The 21,147-nt window shown below is 47.2% G+C and overlaps 1 protein-coding gene across 1 annotated transcript in view; it reads right to left on the minus strand.

The window, feature by feature from the left end:
- PLEKHD1 (pleckstrin homology and coiled-coil domain containing D1) overlaps window positions 1-21,147 on the minus strand; it is a 90,580-nt gene that overhangs the window by 4,878 nt on the left and 64,555 nt on the right. The window contains exons 11-12 of the mRNA XM_075329872.1: window positions 9,336-9,480; window positions 7,817-7,960 (exon numbers count right to left, since the gene is read on the minus strand). Of these exons, the coding sequence (XP_075185987.1) occupies window positions 7,817-7,960; window positions 9,336-9,480 (289 nt within the window). The remainder of the gene's footprint in view (window positions 1-7,816; window positions 7,961-9,335; window positions 9,481-21,147) is intronic.

Consider the following 21,147-nt stretch of genomic DNA (forward strand, 5'->3'; position numbering starts at 1 on the left):
CCATGAAAAATGTGCGTGGTTTTTCACAAACGTGTGAAAGAGGCCTTAGATGTTCATTTTTGGATAGTGCTTGTAAAAACGAGAACTTTTGCCATATACTTCTTATTAAAATTTCCAACCGTTCTCGAGAAATTAACGTTTTTTTTCTTTTGCTTACAGCTTGTTTCCTAAGACACCGACCACCGCTGCTGTCTAGTTTTAAGCACTGCTCTGAAGGTGTCCAGCAATGGGATGTAACAAGATGTTACTGTCACGGGTGTGTCACGGGTGACAGACAGTCATGTGGTTTATGGCAATAGAAGGTCACAGCGTTTGGCTGCGCAAAATGCTCCCTGAATTTCCATTGTTCCTCCTGTCAGTATTCAGTGTATTAGGTAGCTTTCCTGTTGGATTTTCATCTCTTCTCCTTTAGGACCCAGCGGAGCTCTCCTATCATCCAGCTGCTGATTATCAGTACTCTCCATGTGCTTAAAGGGAACCTGTCACCTAGAATATGCGTTCTGACCTATCAGCAGACGCATGTGTGCCCTAATTACACCTCCCTACTCATCCTTGTGATGTAAAATTGTATAATATGAAAGTAATAAAAAAAGTTTTATTACCTTCATATTTCCTATGTAAATTAGAGAACCGCTGGCCACATGGGCATCGTCTTGCCCTATGGACATCTGCATACATTCCGTGGTATCATGCCCCTGTGGGCTTGATACCATGGAGTCACATGAGCGACGTCCCCGTCGCTCATTCTATCCTGCGCACGTTTACACTTACCATTGCGGCAGGCTTCTCTTCCGGATTGTCCTTGTCAGTTTCAGACGCGCACTGCGCATGCGTGTCTGAAGCCGGCGATTGAACACCTGGAAAAGAAGCCTGCACCAATGCGCGCAGGATAGAATGAGCGACGGGGACGTCGCTCATGTGACTCCATGGTATCATGCCTACAGGGGCGTGATACCACGGAAAGTATGCAGACGTCCATAGGGCAAGGAGCCACCCATGTGGCCAGCGGCTCTGTAATTTACATAGGAAATATGAAGGTAATAAAACATTTAATACTTTCATATTATACAATTTTACAACACAAGGATGGGTAGGGAGGTGTAATTAGGGCACACATGCGTCTGCTCATAGGTCAGAACGCATATTCTAGGTGACAGGTTCCCTTTAAATACTCTCATCTTACCTGCACTTGTGCTGCTGATATTATTCAATTTAATTCAAGCTCTGGATACAAGCAGGCGGCTTGTACTCATCTGTGGTATTTTTGTTGTAACTTTGCTGAACTTCTACCTGAGTCCCCTGTGTGTCCTCCTTGTTGTCTTCTCTAGTGTTTACTGGGGCTGATGAAGAACTCATCCCACCTGTTCCCTATTTAGGGCCCAGCACTAGGGATACCTAGGGTCAGGTATCTGACTCAGCGCATAGGTACACAGGGACCAGCAGTAGGTTTGGTCAGGGGTCACCATCTTCCCTATCCCTAGACGCAGTGTTCCCCTTTCCTTCCCTTTTGCCGTTCGCTTGGTACTTCCTTGTACCTAACTTGACTGCTGCTGGTCAGTGCTTACAAGCTCAATACTAAAGAGCTTGGCAGCACTGTGCATGTCCTGTTTTCTAGCACTGGTGGTCGGTCTCCAAGACAATGAGCTGTAAACAAAAGAAAAGAGTTAATATCTAAAGAACAGAAGGAAACTTTAATAAACTGTAAATTGCAAAATTTCTAGTATTTACAAGCACTAATCATTAGTGAAGATGGAAATAACCCGTGACATAAGAGCTTGAAATAGTGTTTAAAGGAAAAGTAAAAAAACTAACAAAAAAGCACGCTCATCTTCTCTCACTACAAGGAAATAACATGTGACAAGTTGGATACTCGTCACCCATTTTGCACTGTCCTCTATGAACATGTATTAGGAGAGGCGGGTGCTCTTAGTCCAGGAGGGAAGGGAGTCGGGTCATGGCTGTTGCGCGAGACTTGTTTGCTTTATTGGATTCAGCAGGATTCTTCTTTTTCGGAGACTCGGAGATAATTGAGGAAGGATGATAAGCATGGGAGACAAATGTAGTTATGTCAAGACGGTAATATAAACTCTGTATGGCCAGTCCAAGGACGCTGAGATAAATAAGACAAATATATCAACAAAAAAATTAAAGGGGTTGTCCAGTACTTTTAAATTGACTATCCTTAGAATACTTCATCAATATTAGAGCAGAAGGGGTGCAACAGCAAGTGGTGACAACAGGGGTCATCAATATTAGATCAGAAGAGGTGCAACAGCAAGCGGTGACGACAGGGGTCATCAATATTACATTAGAAGAGGTGCAACAGCAAGTGGTGACGACAGGGGTCATCAATATTAGAGCAGAAGGGGTGCAACAGCAAGTGGTGACGACAGGGGTCATCAATATTAGATCAGAAGAGGTGCAACAACAAGCGGTGGCGATAGGGGTCATCAATATTACATCAGAAGAGGCGCAACAGCAAGCGGTGATGACAGGGGTCATCAATATTACATCAGAAGAGGTGCAACAGCAAGCGGTGACGACAGGGGTCATCAATATTACATCAGAAGAGGTGCAACAGCAAGCGGTGATGACAGGGGTCATCAATATTAGATCAGAAGAGGTGCAACAACAAGCGGTGACGACAGGGGTCATCAATATTAGATCAGAAGAGGTGCAACAGCAAGCGGTGATAACAGGGGTCATCAATATTACATCAGAAGAGGTGCAACAGCAAGCGGTGACGACAGGGGTCATCAATATTACATCAGAAGAGGTTCAACAGCAAGCGGTGACGACAGGGGTCATCAATATTAGATTAGAAGAGGTTCAACAGCAAGCGGTGACGACAGGGGTCATCAATATTAGATTAGAAGAGGTTCAACAGCAAGCGGTGACGACAGGGGTCATCAATATTAGAGCAGAAGAGGTGCAACAGCAAGCGGTGACGACAGGGGTCATCAATATTAGATAAGAAGAGATGCAACAGCAAGCGGTGACGACAGGGGTCATCAATATTACATCAGAAGAGATGCAACAGCAAGCGGTGACGACAGGGGTCATCAATATTAGAGCAGAAGGGGTGCAACAGCAAGCAGTGACGACAGGGGTCATCAATATTAGATCAGAAGAGGTGCAACAACAAGCGGTGACGACAGGGGTCATCAATATTAGGTCAGAAGAGGTGCAACAGCAAGCGGTGACGACAGGGGTCATCAATATTACATCAGAAGAGGTGCAACAGCAAGTGGTGACGACAAGGGTCATCAATATTAGGTCAGAAGAGGTGCAACAGCAAGTGGTGACGACAGGGGTCATCAATATTAGGTCAGAAGAGGTGCAACAGCAAGTGGTGACGGCAGGGGTCATCAATATTACATCAGAAGAGGTGCAACAGCAAGCGGTGACGACAGGGGTCATCAATATTAGAGCAGAAGGGGTGCAACAGCAAGTGGTGATGACAGGGGTTATCAATATTAGATCAGAAGAGGTGCAACAGCAAGCGGTGACGGCAGGGGTCATCAATATTAGAGCAGAAGGGGTGCAACAGCAAGCGATGACGACAGGGGTCATCAATATTACATCAGAAGAGGTGCAACAGCAAGCGGTGACGACAGGGGTCATCAATATTAGAGCAGAAGAGGTGCAACAGCAAGCGATGACGACAGGGGTCATCAATATTAGAGCAGAAGAGGTGCAACAGCAAGCGGTGACGGCAGGGATCATCAATATTAGAGCAGAAGAGGTGCAACAGCAAGCGGTGACGGCAGGGGTCAGGTTTTATAAGTTGCCGAAGTAACAACACAGCTTTTTCAAATGTATAGTGTCACGCTAGGTACGGGAAAGTACCAAACGAGCAGCGAAAGGTAAAGGAAGGGGACCCCTGCATTTAAGGAAGGGGGCATGGTGATCCCTGACTAAACCTACTGCTAATCTCGAAGGTCCATCACCGCCCTAGATAGGTTCCCCACCTATGTGCCGAGCCGTATACCTGACCCTAGGTAACCCTAGTGCTAGGCCTTAAATAGGGAATGAATGGGATGAGCTCTTCATCAACCCCACTAAATGCTAAAGAAAGACACAAGGAGGTCACACAGGGGAAAAAAGCATGAACTACGTATCCACAGATGACACAGGCAGGAGTTCAGCAAAGCTTCAGCAACAATATCAAAAAGGAGTACAAGCCACCTGCTTGCAACCAGAGCTAGAATGAACTGAATGATATCACCAGCACCAGTCCAGGGAAGAAGGGAGTATTTAAGCACCAAAAGAATACTAATGATCAGCAGCTGGGTGGAAGGCGAGCTCCTGCTGGGTCCTAAAGGGGAGAGATGAATCCAGCAGGAAAGCTACCTATACCAATTATTACTGGTAGCAGGAACAACAGAAAGTCAGGAAGCATTCTGCGCAGCCAAACGCTGTGACCTTCTATTGCCAGAAACCACATGACTGTCTGTCACATGTGACACACCCGTGGCATGTAATGGCCACAGCAGGGTACTGCAGATCTCCCATCCATTCAAATAGGAGTGGATGTGCCATACTTGACTGCAACCACTATAAAGTTCCCCTTCGTAACTGATCACATTCGGCCATCATCGGCAGCAGGAACAATTGACCGATGGGTGTGCCAGGTGTTGCGCCCCTACCAATCTGATATTTCTCCCGTGGATAGGTCGTCAATATAAAAGTACTGGACAACCCCTTTAAGCAAAACAAAAACTAATAAAGTCAACCCCTTTATTCAATAAAGGTATACAGATATTTGCTATTTTTATGATGCTTTTTTTGGATACAAATATTTAGCCATAAATTTCAATTTTTATTTTTCATTGTAAAGCTTAAGGATGAAAATGGAGTTGATGAGTGAGCAGATTTGGCATGAAAAGGGTTACAGTGAGATAATCTGACACTTTTCTGCCAAAGCCCGTGGATCACGCACCTGTCGGGGTCGCTGCCTGCTGCTGTCAAATAAGAGAGAGAGTGGTCACAGAGCTTCTGCGAGGAAATCCGAAAGCCAAATCCTAAATCCAAATCCTTCTAGAGGCCATGAACCGATAAAAGGGAAAACAAACATACATAGCAGTTTGTTTCCCCCATAAGCACCCGGGACAGAATTCTTTCATCATGGAAGCTTATGTGTGGGCTAAATCTGCAACGTTCCAGTATCACTCAGCATTGTGGCTGCAACGTTCCCTTTTATATTTATTTATAGAAAAATGCGATTACTTCTCATCCTCTGATTGGATGTTTTCTGTATTTTTCTTTTATTCTAGTTTATTCTTATGTCGTATACATTTAAAGAGGACCAACCACCAGGATTTCCCTATATAAACTAAAGCCAGGGCTATACTGGGGCTATCATGCTGATTCTATACATACCTTCATACATTTCCCTGTATAAACAATTCCCTGAAGAAGTTATTTATGAAACGTACGTCGGAGTGGCAGGACCGCACAGACACCAGTAAGTGACCCTTTGTATTCAGCCTTCTAAACCTTAATGCATTGCTCCCAGTTCAATTGAACCGCAATTGATAGTACTACGGCTATATGCATATCCTTGGTACTCGCTATGAGACCTAATTGGCACATTGCACTTTTTGGATATTGCATGCTTTGCACTTAGCACTTTTAAAAATTTTTATTTCTCCAGTAGAAATGGTTTGAATTGATCTTTAATGTGAACAGCACTTTGCACTTTATAATTTTTTACAAAGTTTTCTCTATTGAATTAAATTGTTAAAGTCATTGAGCACTTTATAATATTTCATAATTTATTATTCTAATAATTTTTTAGTGCAATTCAGTGCAATATTCATCGTTTTCAAATTTTATACATATTTTGTGTCTCTTTAATAGAATTGGCTGTTACTCTATTGTTACTATTTTTTGCCTTTTACAAATTGTCATTTGACTTTTCCATACATTAATTAGGCAATAATTTATTAATATTGTATGAATTAACTGGGTCTGGTTGGTCCTTTACACCTGTTTGACCACATAATTTTAATAAATTTTTATTGTGTATTTATGTAATAAAGATAATTATATTTTGGCCATATACTTTGTTTTCTTTTGTTGTATACATACCTTTAGTTGTGAGATCGGATGTATACTTTCTCAAAAATAGGCAAGTAAAGTTTGTGACATTCACTGTTATTTGATTGATAGCAGCTGCAGAATATCTAATAGGTGGGTTTCGTTTTGCCCGCCCCTGTCCTCCCTCTCCCCTGTCCTTCCTCCCTTTTTCCTCCTCCTGTAATAACAGAGACAGGGGAAGGAAGGACCTTGCTTCCTTCTTATTTTCTTTATTTTTCCTTTATTTTTTTTTATTCCTTAAGTTGTTGGATCTGGATCAACACCTGGAATCCCGGGCCCGGGTCCAGCACTCGGATAAGTTTGAAACCACGCTGATCCAGACTTTTAGGCTTTATGCCCACGGTGAAAGTGTCCTCTGGATATATCCGCAGGACATTCCGCAGGAGCTCCCAGAAAACCGCAGCACAACTTTGTCATTTTACATGCTGCGGATGTATTGCGGAATGTCCTGCGGATATGGTGCGGTCATTCTGCATTGAGGATACAGGACCATGGCTTCAACACTGCATCCTCAATGCAGAACAAGTGCTGCAGTGATCGGTGAGTTCATACTTACCTCCATCACCCAGCACTTCACATTCCGGCACTGTCGGCACTGTACAGGAGGTGGGCGGGCCTGAACTAGCTCCGGCTGTCACATGACCGGAGCTCGTGCAGGCCCCGCCCACCTCCTTTTTCCTGTACCTGGCTCCACCGCGCTCCTCCGCACTGGAGGAAGTGTCTCCGGTGTCTTATATCAAGGCAGGTAAGTATGGGACCCTGCGAAAAAATACGCAGGAATAATTCACATGCTGCAGATTTCTCCGCAGGGAAATCTGCATTATTTCCGCTGCGGAAAAAAACGCAGCATGGGCACAGCACTCCCCAAATGCCATAGAAATGGCTGGGGACTCGTACTGCGGATTTTTGAAAAATCCACGGAATTTCCTCGAAAAAAAAATAATTCCGCAGCGTGGGCACATAGCCTTAAGCCCGTTTTACACGGTACAATATATCTTACGATGTGTCGGCGGGGTAACGTTGTAAGTGACGCACATCCGGCATCGTAAGGTATGTTGTACTGTGTGACAGGTACGTGCGATTGCGATTGAACGGTAAAACGTTCATCGCACGCACGTCGTTCATTTCTCTAGAATTGGACGTCAGATTATTCATCGTACCCGGGGTAGCGCACATCGCAGTGTGTGACACCCCGGGAATGAAGAACAGATCTTACCTGCGTCCTGCGGCTCCCGCCGGCAATGCGGAAGGAAGGAGGTGGGCGGGATGTTTACGTCCCGCTCAGCTCCGCCCCTCCGCTTCTATTGGCCGGCTGCCGCGTGACGTCGATGTGACGCCGAACGTCCCTCCCACTCCAGGAAGTGGATGTTCGCCGCCCACAACGAGGTCGTATGGAAGGTAAGTACGTGTGACGGGGGTTAATCGTTTGTGCGGCACGTTCAACAAATTGGACATGCCGCACATACTATGGGGGCGGTTATGATCGCATACGATATCGTATGCGAAATTGCAACGTGTAAAGCAGGCTTTACAGTCCTGGTCCTCCCATCACTACTTTTTATGCATCTTGTTAGGTAACCAGGGGTTCCCATAAGAAATTCACAATAGCTGGTATTTGTAGTCCCACAATAGTTTTTAGTTATCACTTATTCACTGATATCAACACTAAAATCCCACCATTCTCTATAGTAAATACTATCGGTCACTGACTCACAGTGAGAGAAATTTGGTCTCTGTTGGTGAAAGCGGCAGCTCTTGATGCGCCTGGTTGCTGCTCTTGGCACGTATACAGAATTCTTCATTATCGCCGGCTTCATTGCCTCAATCTCGGAATTCCTGATGCATTCTTCAAAAAACTCTAAGGAGAATTCAGATCAGGCATTGTAAAAGTTTAATGACAGGTCTCTCCCAAGTGTATATTGTATTCAGGGGGTGCAGACGTAGCTGTACAGTTTAATAGCTGAATTCTAATCATACTGTTTAATTTTAGAGCACCAATGATGCCATGGAGCTATACCAGTGAAAAAGGTACAAAATATAAATTATAATTAACAAAATAACAATGACAAGCTGGTAGAGAGGAGGAGAGGACCCTGCCTTCGCGGGCATAGCGGGTAATGGAAAAGGAGATGGTAGGTTGGGGGGGCCATAGCAGCTCCGGTGGTGGTGGGGGTGAGGCGGCAGTGGAGTCATTGCATGCTATAAGCTTTCTTGAAGAAATGGGTTTTTTAGTTCTTTCTGAAGGTAAAAGGGGGGGCAAACAAATGTGGTCTGTCGTAAAATCCGGTGCTGGAATGGGGGCAGCAGTAGTGGTGAAGCGGGGTCACAGGAGGCAGTGGCGTTGGTGGAGTAGGGCAATGCTGCAGGCGGTGCAGTGGGTGTCCCAGATGCTCGCTGCAGGCACTGTGAGGCAGGAGGGGCATCCAGAAACTGTCGGCAGTGCGGGCTACAAAGAAATGGCGCCTGGAGTCGGCGCATGCGTAGATGGAGGGAGCTATCAGCTTAATGACAAGCCGAGATCTCATCTGTGCACGCGCCACCTTTGGACGTCATTTTCCTTAAGTCCTCTGCAGGGAATCAATGTGCCGGAGGCGGCGCATGCGCAGTAAGATCTCGAGCTGAGAGCGCCATCTGTGCACTCGCAGACTCCGGGCATCAATATTTGAAGCCCGTGCTGCTGACATTTTCAAAATGTCAGCCCCTGGCTTACAGCAGCCCAGCACCCAGCGCAAAGCACTGCCCGCAGTAAGCCCACAGCACAGCACCTGTGGCCCGCAGCATCTCCCTGCCTCCAGTGACGCCTCTACACCACCCCCGGTAAGCTACATTCACATTATAAGACACACCGCTCATTTTCCTCCCAAATATAGAGCACATGAGCAAGCGGCAGAGTAGGTGCTGGAGGTGTGTGTGGAAAAGTCGGGTGAGAAAGCGATCATCCAAACAATGGGCTGAACTGTCGCGTGGCTGACATCTATATAAAGTGTATGGGGGCTAAAAACTTCACCTTCCATAACATGTAATGAGTTCAATCACTTTACGAGAAACGTTACTAGACTTTGTCTACCTTAGGTCTCAGTCAGACATCCCTATGTCATGTACGTGGTCTATATGGTGGTTTTCAAGGATAGAACGGGTACCCAGTATAGTCTATGGAGCTAGTCACATATCCAATTACCAATGCAAGTCTACGGGTCTGTGAAAATCACATCTGAATGATCTCTTACGCTTACTTTTCAAGTGACTGACATCTGCCCTCATTTTTTCCTCTTTGTCTTGGTTTAAGACGGTGGAATTCAGGCCGGCTTCAAGCCTCCGCAAAGCCTCCTCTGCGTCATGAAGCTTCCGCTCGAGGTCCAGCTGAACCTTCAACTGCAGCTTAGGAAAAAAAAAAAGAAGTACATTAGTAAAGCTGTGAACCGTCTCAGACATTGCTGACTATGCCCAGTGCGAGAAAGATGCTTGTAACAGGCGGATTGTGAGAAAACACCAAGGAAATTACAAGACATGCAAAACCCAGAAACGACACTTGTTTGGGCAATCTACCGTATAATATAATATAATGCCAACCATTATGTATAAAGCCAATGAGGCTAGTGCGCTGGCAACACTAGCCCCACTGCTGCACTAATATAACACAAGGAAAGATAAGACAAACAGGAGAAAACGGCCAAAAAAAAGGATAAAGTCAATCTTAAGGAACACTCCTCCACAGGACCTTCCACCAAAGGGATTTGTATCTTCAGCAAAGATTGCTGGTTAAGACCACTACTTAAACCAACAGGGGTGGCTACAAATATGCTCTGCTAGGAGCTGCTGGCAAGAAAAACTGACAATACCTCCTCAAGCACCAAAAGAAATAAAACTACGTTTAATTATAGAGTGTTAGATGGTAATGAGTGAACCTGTCACTAGTCTACAAATAATAGAGAGACAAACGTGACAATTTCCGGACCCATTCAATTGAAAGGATCCTGTAATTTATTTTTATTATTTTTTATTATAGGGTCCAAACCTTCCCAAATGATTAAGACACTTGTGATATTAAATTACTCCAGGTTCTAGGTGAGGTTTAGTTTATTCCACTTGCACTACAGACCCCCTCTCACTATTACATCTGTCCGTACGCACCAATTAAAATGGTATTCATAGCATAAAGGCAATTAAAAAAAAAAAATCACCTTATTACATTATACCCAGATTCTAGAGCACTTTATTCTTCTACTCTTCTATGTGCTAGACAAGATTTTCTCAATGTTGATAAAGATCTCTTCAAATTTCATTTACATTTTGGAATCCATTTTAGAATAACAAAAACAGAAATAAAACAAACTAAAAAAATATATAAATTATAATAAAAAATAATAAAAATAAATTAGAGGGTCCTTTCAATTGAATGGGTCTGGAAATTGTCAAGGTTGTCTATTATTTGTAGACTAGTGACAGGTTCACTCATTACCATCTAACACTCTATAATTAAACGTAGTTTCATTTCTTTTGGTGCCTGAAAAGTTAATGTCAGTTTGTGTTGCCAGCAGCTCCTAGCAGAGCAGCTTTGTAGCCACCCCTGTTGGTTTAAGTAGTGGTCTTACCCAGCAATCTTTGCTGAAGATACAAATCCCTTGTACTCTGGTTGCTTTGGTGGAAGGTCCTGTGGAGGAGTGTTCCTGAAGGTGGAATTTATCCTTTTTTGTGGCCGATTTCTCCTGTTTGTCTTATCTTTCCTTGTGCCATATTAGTGCAGTAGTGGGGCTTGCATTCTTCACCTGCCAGCGCACTAGCCAGGGCATCAACAGAGTTTCTCAGGGTCCCAGGTTCCTGCTCGGCAACAGCTGAGGAGACTGTATAAAGCCTAACTTGGAGAGTAGGAACAGCTGCAGGTGAATGCAGGAGGTGTCCCTTCTACCCCTCACACTAGCGCTAGGATCCATCATTGTTATAGTATCACCTGTGTTTCCCGTTACTTGTGTTATTGTTTGTTGTATTTTTTGTTGTGCGTCACGTTCCCCATTGGTCTGAACGAACGTGCCACGCTAGTCATACCTGGCAAGCAAAACAGAAATGTCCTAAAATGTTTTCTACTTGATTACAAAGCAGCTGATATCCATTATTTATCTGGATCAAAAAAATTGTTTGATCTGGCCTAAAGGGGGCTTAACACGCTGCGATCTCGCTAGCGAGCGTACCCGCTCCCGTCGGTTGTGCGTCACGGGCAAATCGCTGCCTGTGGCGCACAACATCACTTACACACGTCACACGGACTTACTTTCCCTGCGACGTCGCTGTGGCCGGCGAACCGCCTCCTTTCTAAGGGGGCGGTTCGTGCGGCATCACAGCGACGTCACACGGCAGCCGTCCAATAGAAGTGGAGGGGCGGGGATGAGTGGAACGAACATCCCGCCCACCTTCTTCCTTCCTCATTGTGGGTGGCCGCAGGTATGAGGTTGTTCATCGTTCCTACGGTGTCACAAATAGCGATGTGTGGTGCCGCAGGAACGACGAACAACCTCGCTACTGACCAGACAACGATTTTTGGTAAATGAACGATGTAGCACAGACCAACGATTTTTGCCTCTTTTGCGATTGTTTAAGGTCGCACATAGGTGTTACACACTGCAATGTCACTAACGACGCCGGATGTGCGTCACAAACACCGTGACCCCGACGATAAATCGTTAGCGATGTCGCAGCGTGTAAATGGCCCTTAAAACTCGGACAGCAACTAGATCTGTTATTTTAACACTGAAGTCTGTGGGAGGGGATCACAATAGATGGCCGTCTGTTATGTCATCCGCTAATGGATCCATTTGTCAAGCACTGCACATGTCCAGAACAATAGAGGTGTTCAGAGAAGCCTCAAATGGAGCAAAAACAGATCCAATTGGAAAATGTGTATTCGCTTTTGTCCTGATTGTGCTCAACCAAGCTTTTTAGCCCTTTCCCGACATGGCGATTTTCCGTTTTTTTTGCTTTCATTGTTTCCTCCGTTTCTTCAAAAAATCATAACTTTTTTATTTGTCTGTCAAGATAGCCGCATCAGGGCTTGATTTTTGTGGGACAACTTATACTTTTGGATGACACTATCCACTATATCATGTAATGTACTGAAAAACATGAAAAAAAATCAAAGTATGTTTTCATTATTTTCATATTTTGAAAAACATTTTTAAAATTTTTATGTATTTTGTAGTTCCCTTTAGGGACATGAACCTGCAATTGTATGATCGCTTGCACTACACACAGCAGCCACTTTCGGCTCACACTGTGCACTGCAAGACAGGGGACACTTATGAGCGGTGACATCAGGAACATCACTGTTCATCACACCAGGTGTCCCTGGTCTTGCGGTGCGCAGCATGAGCCAGGAGTGGCTGCTGCTCAAAGCCTTTTACTAAAATGGTCAACAAGCGAAAGTGTGTGTGTGTGTGTGTGTGTGTGTGTGTGTGTGTGGTGGGTGGTTCAAATCAAGTATTTGTGTGTGGTTTTTCCTTTTTACTCACTGTGTTAGTAATGGGGGTGTCTGATAGATGTCTCTCCATTACTAACCCCTGGGCTGGATGCCAGCTGACACTACACAGCTGACATCAACCCCAACTACCATTACTCAGATTGCCACCCCACAAAGTGAAGAGCTGGGCAAAGTGCATCTAATGTGATGTGTCACTTCTGGGGCGGCTGCGGGCTGGTATTTTTAGGCTGGGAGGGGACCAAATAACGATGAATGTCCCCAGCCTGATTGTTACGTCGCCACCGAAGTCTGCTCCAGCGACTTCTGCTCCGATCGCCAGGCGACGCCGTGTTCCTGCCATGGATGGTGCTGCTGATTGGAGAGGAGTCGATGCCAGCGGCACCGGTGGGCGCAGGCTCCGATCATCCACTGGGCTGGGTTATCTTGGGATCTGCAGTACCACTGGCTGACTGTGGGTGGCGTGTGTCTTCCAGCTGAAGTTGCCAGCGTTCAGCTACAGCCAACGGGAAGAGACCACACCCTTCTTAGTTCCCCTCCTGTCACATGACCACTGCCAGAGATAGTTCTGATTTCCTGGCTCCTGGTCCACCCTATTCTGTTTGGTGATTCCTGTGTGCTGACTTCTGCGTGTTTTCTGACTACCCTTCTGCCTGCTGTTTTTGTACCTCGCTGCCCAATCCGGATTTGACCTCTGCTATGTTTTCTGATTACGTCCTTGCCTGCCGATTCTGTCCCTGTTCCGCAATTCCTGGTTTGACCCTGCCTGACGACTACTCTCATCGGACTACAGCCTTCCACAGGTAGTGATCTCCAGGGCCCTATGTAATTCCAAATCCCTGTATAGGGGTTAAAGGGTTTCAGGGTTCTGGGGGTCCTGCTTGGTGAGTGGCTTCCCTCTAGTCTGTCCATTACATCCCACCTGAGTTTCTTGATCGAGGCAGGCGTTACACTGATAATAACATCCCCCAGCTGTCTGCTCTTTCTTTGCTTGTTATCAAAAATAGGGGGGGCCCTAGATCATTTTTTTTTCTCATTTATTTATTTAATCATAAAAAGCTGTCAAATAAGCTCCACGGGTTGTAATTTTTTTTTATCTGTCTGTCGCTCTCTGTCTATCTATTATCTATCTCTATAGATCTGACAGAAATAAAGAAACTCTTCTCCAGTGATATATGTAAAACTCCATTATTGATACATCAACTCCAAGGGATATACTCGTATATATACATATCATATAGGAGAGGTTTGAGGTGTTTGGATTACACAGAAGAACATTTGTGAGATGCGCAGAACCGGAACAAAAAACATTGTCTGAATCAAACCATCACATTAGTTGTATAAATAACATTCAAATAATAGATTGTACTGTCATGAATAGGGAAAATAGGTAACATACAAATATATATTTGTATATATCTACACTAGCTGTAGTACCCGGCGTTGCCCGGGATAGTAACTGTCTCTCTGTCTCTCTCCCAGTCTCTGTCTGTGCGTCTCTGTCTGTCTGTCTCTCTGTCTGTGTCTTTCTTTGTCTGATTGTGTCTATGTGTCTGTCTGTTCTATCCCTCTATCTGTATTTGTATCAGTCTGTCTTCATCTCTGTGTCTGTCTGTCTCTCTCTATCTCTGTCTCTATGTGTGTGTCTGTCTGTCTCTTTCTTTCCCCGTCTGCCTCTTTCCCCATCTGTCTTTGTCTGTCTCTTTCCCCGTTCACCTCTTTCCAGGTCTGTCTCTTTCCCCGTCTGTCTCTTTCCCCGTATGTCTTTTTCCCATTCTGTCTCTTTCCCAGTCTCTCTCTTTGCCCGTCTGTCTCTTTGTCCATCTGTCTCTTTGTCTATCTGTCTCTTTCCAGGGCTGTTTTTTTCCAGGGCTATCTCTTTCCAGGGCTGTCTCTTTGCCCATCTGTCTCTTTGCCCGTCTGTCTCTTTGCCCGTCTGTCTCTTTGCCCGGCTGTCTCTTTGCCCGGCTGTCTCTTTGCCCGGCTGTCTTTTTGCCCGGCTGTCTCTTTGCCCGGCTGTCTCTTTGCCCAGCTGTTTTTTTCCAGGGCTGTCTCTTTCCAAGGCTGTCTCTTTCCCAGTCTGTCTCTTTCCAGGGCTGTCTCTTTGCCCGTCTGTCTCTTTGCCCGTCTGTCTCTTTGCCCGTCTGTCTCTTTGCCCGTCTGTCTCTTTCCAGGGCTGTCTCTTTCCAGGGCTGTCTCTTTCCAGGGCTGTCTCTTTCCAGGGCTGTCTCTTTCCAGGGCTGTCCTTTACCAGTCTGTCTCTTTGCCTGGCTGTCTCTTTCCAGGGCTGTCTCCTTCCAGGGCTATCTCTTTCCAGGGCTGTCTCTTTCCCCGTCTGTCTCTTTCCAGGTCTGTCTCTTTCCAGGTCTGTCTCTTTCCAGGTCTGTCTCTTTCCAGGTCTGTCTCTTTGCCTGGCTTTCTCTTTGCCCGGCTGTCTCTTTGCCCGGCTGTCTCTTTGCCTGGCTGTCTCTTTGCCCAGCTGTCTCTTTGCCCAGCTGTCTCTTTGCCCGGCTGTCTCTTTGCCCGGCTGTCTTTTTCCAGGGCTGTCTCTTTGCCCATCTGTCTCTTTGCCCATCTGTCTCTTTGCCCGGCTGTCTCTTTGCCCGGCTGTCTCTTTGCCTGGCTGTCTCTTTGCCCGGCTGTCTCTTTGCCCGGCTGTCTCTTTGCCCGGCTGTCTCTATCCAGGGCAGTCTTTTTCCAGGTCTGCCTCTTTGCCTGTCTGTCACTTTGCCCGTCTGTCTCTTTGCTCGTTTGTCTCTTTGCCTGTCTGTCTCTTTGCCTGTCTGTCTCTTTCCAGGTGTGTCTCTTTGCCCGTCTGTCTCTGTCTGTCTTTCTGTCTGTCTGTCTCTTTCTGTCTCTCTATCTGTCTCCCCACCGACATCATATTACCTCACACATAGGTTTCTTATACTAACAGTTTATTTTGTTCCTATAGCAACCACTGACAGTTGCTATTAATAGCCAGTAGCTCCCACCTCCGTTCAGTTTAATGGAGACAGGATTTTTTAGAGTAACTGTAAAGCACGGGGTTAAGTTTTCCTGTCAAAACATTATCTATGACATTCTCTGGGTCACATGAGGCATCTGTGCAAAATTTCGTGATTGTAAATGTGACGGTGCAAATTCCTTTAGCGGACACACACACACACACACACACACACACTGAGCTTTATATATTATCTATATATATAATTGCCTTATTCTGTCTGTCTGTCTGTCTGTCTGTCTGTCATGCTCCGAAATTGTGTCCTTACGGTGACACAAAGCTGATTGGCCGCTGGGCTCGCCATGGCCCCGCCCCCCCACACGGATTGGCCTCTCTCCCCGGCTCTCTGCAGGCCCCGCCCCCCTCACGCAATTTACGCTCGCTCTGGCCCAACTGACACGGAGCCGCGACTCCCAGGTGAGTACACACACACGCATCAGATCACACTCACTCTCACACTCACTCTCACACACACCTCACACATCACAACATGCTGGGATATCGCTTGCTTCTACACTGGCTCCGTCAGGATCCCAGCAGCGCCAGACATAACCTTGCGATGCTGGGATCTTGACGGAGGCCGTGAAAGCTGGTAACCATTATACACATCGGGTAACTAAGGTCCCTTAGTTACCCGATGTGTATCATAGTTACCAGTGTACACCGGCTCACACTCACACACACATCACACACACATCACATCGCATCCACACATCAAGGTCCTGCAGCGGCGGAAAATACAGACACATAACAGCACACACATAACAGCACACACATACACACACACAAATCAGATCACACTCACACACACCTCACACATCACATCGCATCCACATACTCACAACATCCTGGGATATCGCTTGCTTCTCGGCGGCGGTACTGTGCTGTTAGCTTCCAGGACCTGCGGGAGGATCACATGGCCAGAAGCATGTGATACCTCCAGATGTTGTGAGTATAAGCGCGTATGTGCGATATCGTCAGTGTCTGTGTGTGTGAGTGTATGCGATCGGGTGTGTGTGAGTGGATGCGATCGGGTGTGTGTGAGTGGATGCGATCGGGTTTGTGTGAGTGGATGCGATCGGGTGTGTGTGAGTGGATGCGATCGGGTGTGTGTGAGTGGATGCGATCGGGTGTGTGTGAGTGGATGCGATCGGGTGTGTGTGAGTGGATGCGATCGGGTGTGTGAGTGTCGGCAGAGGAGCACGGCGTGCTGGAGGAGGCTGGGAGCAGAGAGGCTGATCATGGGGAAGGCTGGGAGGAGAGAGGCTGATGCTGGGGGAGGCTGGGAGGGGGAGGCTGGGACGAGGGAGGCTGATGCTGGTGGAGGCTGATGCTTGGGGAGGCTGATGCTGGGGGAGGCTGGAAGGAGAGAGGCTAATGCTGGTGGAGGCTAATGCTGGTGGAGGCTGATGCTTGGGGAGGCTGATGCTGGGGGAGACTGGGAGGGGAAGGCTGATGCTGAGGGAGGCTGGGAGGAAGGAGGCTGGGAGGAGAGAGGATGATCCTGGGGAAGGCTGGGAACGGGAGGCTGATGCTGAGGGAGGCTGGAAGGAGAGAGGCTGATGCTGGGGGAGGCTGGAAGGAGAGAGGCTGATGCTGGTGGAGGCTGATGCTTGGGGAGGCTGATGCTGGGGGAGACTGGGAGCGGAAGGCTGATGCTGAGGGAGGCTGGGAGGGGGAGGCTGGGAGGAAGGAGGCTGGGAGGAGAGAGGCTGATCCTGGGGAGGCTGGAAGGAGAGAGGCTGATGCATGGGGAGGCTGATGCTGGGGGAGACTGGGAGCGGAAGGCTGATGCTGAGGGAGGCTGGGAGGGGGAGGCTGGGAGGAAGGAGGCTGGGAGGAGAGAGGCTGATCCTGGGGAAGGCTGGGAAGGGGAGGCTGATGCTGAGGGAAGCTGGAAGGAGAGAGGCTGATGCTGGGGGAGGCTGGAAGGAGAGAGGCTGAGGCTGGGAGGAGAGAGGCTGATGATGGGGAAGGCTGATGCTGAGGGAGGCTGGGAGGGGAAAGCTGATGCTGGGGAAGGCTGGGAGGACGGAGGCTGGGAGGAGAGAGGCTGATCCTGGGGAAGGCTGGGAGAGGGAGGCTGATGCTGGAGGAGGCTGGAAGGAGAGAGGCTGATGCTGGCGGAGGCTGATGCTGGGGGAGGCTGGAAGGAGAGAGGCTGATGCTGGTGGAGGCTGATGCTTTGGGAGGCTGGGAGAGGGAGGCTGATGCTGAGGGAGGCTGGGAGGAGGGAGGCTGGGAGAGGTAGGCTGAGAGAAGAGAGGCTGATGCGCACACACACACACACACACACACACACACACACACACACACACATACACACGCGCACTGCACAACACACCACACACACACACACACACTGGGAACCACAAACAACTGCCCTACACAGACACCCACACATACAGACAACGCTGCACACACACAACACCCAACACACAAACACCGCGGCACACACAAATATACGCACATACCGCACAACACACACATTGCACAAAACATACCTCCCCCAAAACACACCACACACACACAAACCGCGCAACACACACACACAACGCTACAGACACACAGCGCTCCACAAACAACGCAACACACGCAACACACATACAACACCGCTCTCACCCCCCGCCACACCCAGACAACACCCAGAACATGTACAGCGCCTACACAAACACTTGGTAACTACACACAACAACATCTCTATATATATATATATATATATATATATATAACAAAAATCATACATGAACTACACAATACGTAAATTCTAGAATACCCGATGCGTAGAATCGGGCCACCTTCTAGTATATATATATATATATATATATATATATATACACACACACATGTACACACTACAGTTCAAAAGTTTAGGGTCACTTAGATATTTCCTTATTTTTGAAAGGAAAGCACATTTTTTTTGCAATGAACCTAACATTAAATTAAACAGAAATCCCCTCTATACATTGTTAATGTGGTAAATGACTATTCTAGCTTCAAACGTCTGGTTGTTAATGCAATATCTACACAGGTGTATAAAGGCCCATTTCCAACAACCACCACTCCAGTGTTCTAATGGACAAGAACATAATGCCTGCTTTACACGCTTCAATAAATCTTTCAATCCGTCATCGGGGTCAAGTTGTAAGTGACGCACATCCTGCATCGTTCGTGACGTATTTGCGTGTGACACCTACGTGCAATCAAGATTGAACGAAAATACGGTGATCGCATACACGTCGTTTATTCCTCATACATTGGACGTTTTGTTGTATGAACCTAGTCAATTGAAACGTGTGACATCCCTCATACGATTTTGGTGTCTGAGGCTATGTGCGCAGGTGTGCGCTCTGCACCGCAGCTTAAAAAAGGTTGCTTCAGAGCGCAGCTGAAAAGCTGCGTTCTGAAGCGCCTCACAATGTCTGTCATGCACTAATCTCTGTCAGTCGGTCACTATCTCTGTCCCTCTCTCTCTGTCCATGTCAGTCTATCCCTCTTACCCCCTCTCTCATATACTCACCGATCCCCGATGCTGCACGGCATTCACACTGCTCCGGCGGCTTTTACTGTTTTGAAAAAGCCAGCCACCCATTAAACAATCTCGTATTCCCTGCTTTCCCCGCCCACCGGCGCCTATGATTGGTTACAGTGAGACACGCCCCCACGCTGAGTGACAGGTGTCACACTGCACCCAATCACAGCAGCCGGTGGGCGTGTCTATACTGTGCAGTGAAATAAATAATTAAATAATTAAAAAAACGGCGTGCGGTCCCCCCAATTTTAAAACCAGCCAGATAAAGCCATACGGCTGAAGGCTGGTATTCTCAGGATGGGGAGCTCCACGTTATGGGGAGCCCCCCAGCCTAACAATATCAGCCAACAGCCGCCCAGAATTGCCGCATACATTATATGCGACAGTTCTGGGACTGTACCCGGCTCTTCCCGATTTGCCCTGGTGCGTTGGCAAATCGGGGTAATAAGGAGTTATTGGCAGCCCATAGCTGCCAATAAGTCCTAGATTAATCATGTCAGGCGTCTATGAGACACCTTCCATGATTAATCTGTAAATTACAGTAAATAAACACACACACCCGAAAAAATCCTTTATTATAAATAAAAAACACAAACATATACCCTGGTTCACCACTTTAATCAGCCCCAAAAAGCCCTCCATGTCCGGCGTAATCCAGGATGGTCCAGCGTCGCTTCCAGCGCTGCTGCATGGAGGTGACCGGAGCTGCAGAAGACACCGCCGCTCCGGTCACCTCCACACAGCAAATGAAGACAGCCGGCGATCAGCTGAGCTGTCACTGAGGTTACCCGCTGTCACTGGATCCAGCAGTGGATGCAGCGGTGGCCGCGGGTAACCTCAGTGACAGCTCAGCTGATCGCGCGGCTGTCTTCATTTGCTGTGTGGAGGTGACCGGAGCGGCGGTGTATTCTGCAGCTCCGGTCACCTCCATGCAGCAGCGCTGGAAGCGACGCTGCATCATCCTGGAGTACGCCGGACATGGAGGGCTTTTTGGGGCTGATTAAAGTGGTGAACCAGGGTATATGTTTGTGTTTTTTATTTATAATAAAGGATTTTTCGGGTGTGTGTGTTTATTTACTGTAACTTACAGATTAATCATGGAAGGTGTCTCATAGACGCCTGACATGATTAATCTAGGAGTTATTGGCAGCTATGGGCTGCCAATAACTCCTTATTACCCCGATTTGCCAACGCACCAGGGCAAATCGGGAAGAGCCGGGTACAGTCCCAGAACTGTCGCATCTAATGTATGCGGCAATTCTGGGCGGCTGCAGGCTGATATTGTTAGGCTGGGGGGCTCCCCATAACGTGGAGCTCCCCATCCTGAGAATACCAGCCTTCAGCCGTATGGCTTTATCTGGCTGGTTTTAAAATTGGGGGGGACCGCACGCCGTTTTTTTTAATTATTTAATTATTTATTTCACTACACAGTATAGACACGCCCACTGGCTGCTGTGATTGGGTGCAGTGTGACACCTGTCACTCAGCGTGGGGGCTTGTCTCACTGTAACCAATCATAGGCGCCGGTGGGTGGGGAAAGCAGGGAACACGAGATTGTTTAATGGGCGGCCGGCTTTTTCAAAACAGTAAAAGCCGCCGGAGCAGTGTGAATGCCGTGCAGTGCCGGGGATCGAGGATCGGTGAGTATATGAGAGAGGGCTGCTCAATTCACTTACTCAGGAGTTTAGCGGTCACCGGTGAGCCCTTCACAGGTGACCGCTAATCAGGACGCGACACAGACAGAGCCGCAGCATGAAAAGATGCTGGAAGAGTGCCTGACGCCATCTGTCAAGCATGGTGGAGGTAATGTGATGGTCTGGGGTTGCTTTGGTGCTGGTAAAGTGGGAGATTTGTACAATGTAAAAGGGATTTTGAATAAGGAAGGCGATCACTCCTGTGGACAGCGCTCGATTGAAGCCAATTTCTTCCTACAAAATGCAGCAAGTCAACAGCAAATACACATTTTTTTATACCTGCATTCTTAGAGCATTTTTGACTGACTTCATTGAAGTCAATGGGTAAAAAAAGCAGCAAAAACGCTATTATTTTCTGCACAGAATA

The sequence above is a fragment of the Anomaloglossus baeobatrachus genome, chromosome 12, assembly GCF_048569485.1.
Source record: "Anomaloglossus baeobatrachus isolate aAnoBae1 chromosome 12, aAnoBae1.hap1, whole genome shotgun sequence".
Classification (NCBI taxonomy): domain Eukaryota; kingdom Metazoa; phylum Chordata; class Amphibia; order Anura; family Aromobatidae; genus Anomaloglossus; species Anomaloglossus baeobatrachus.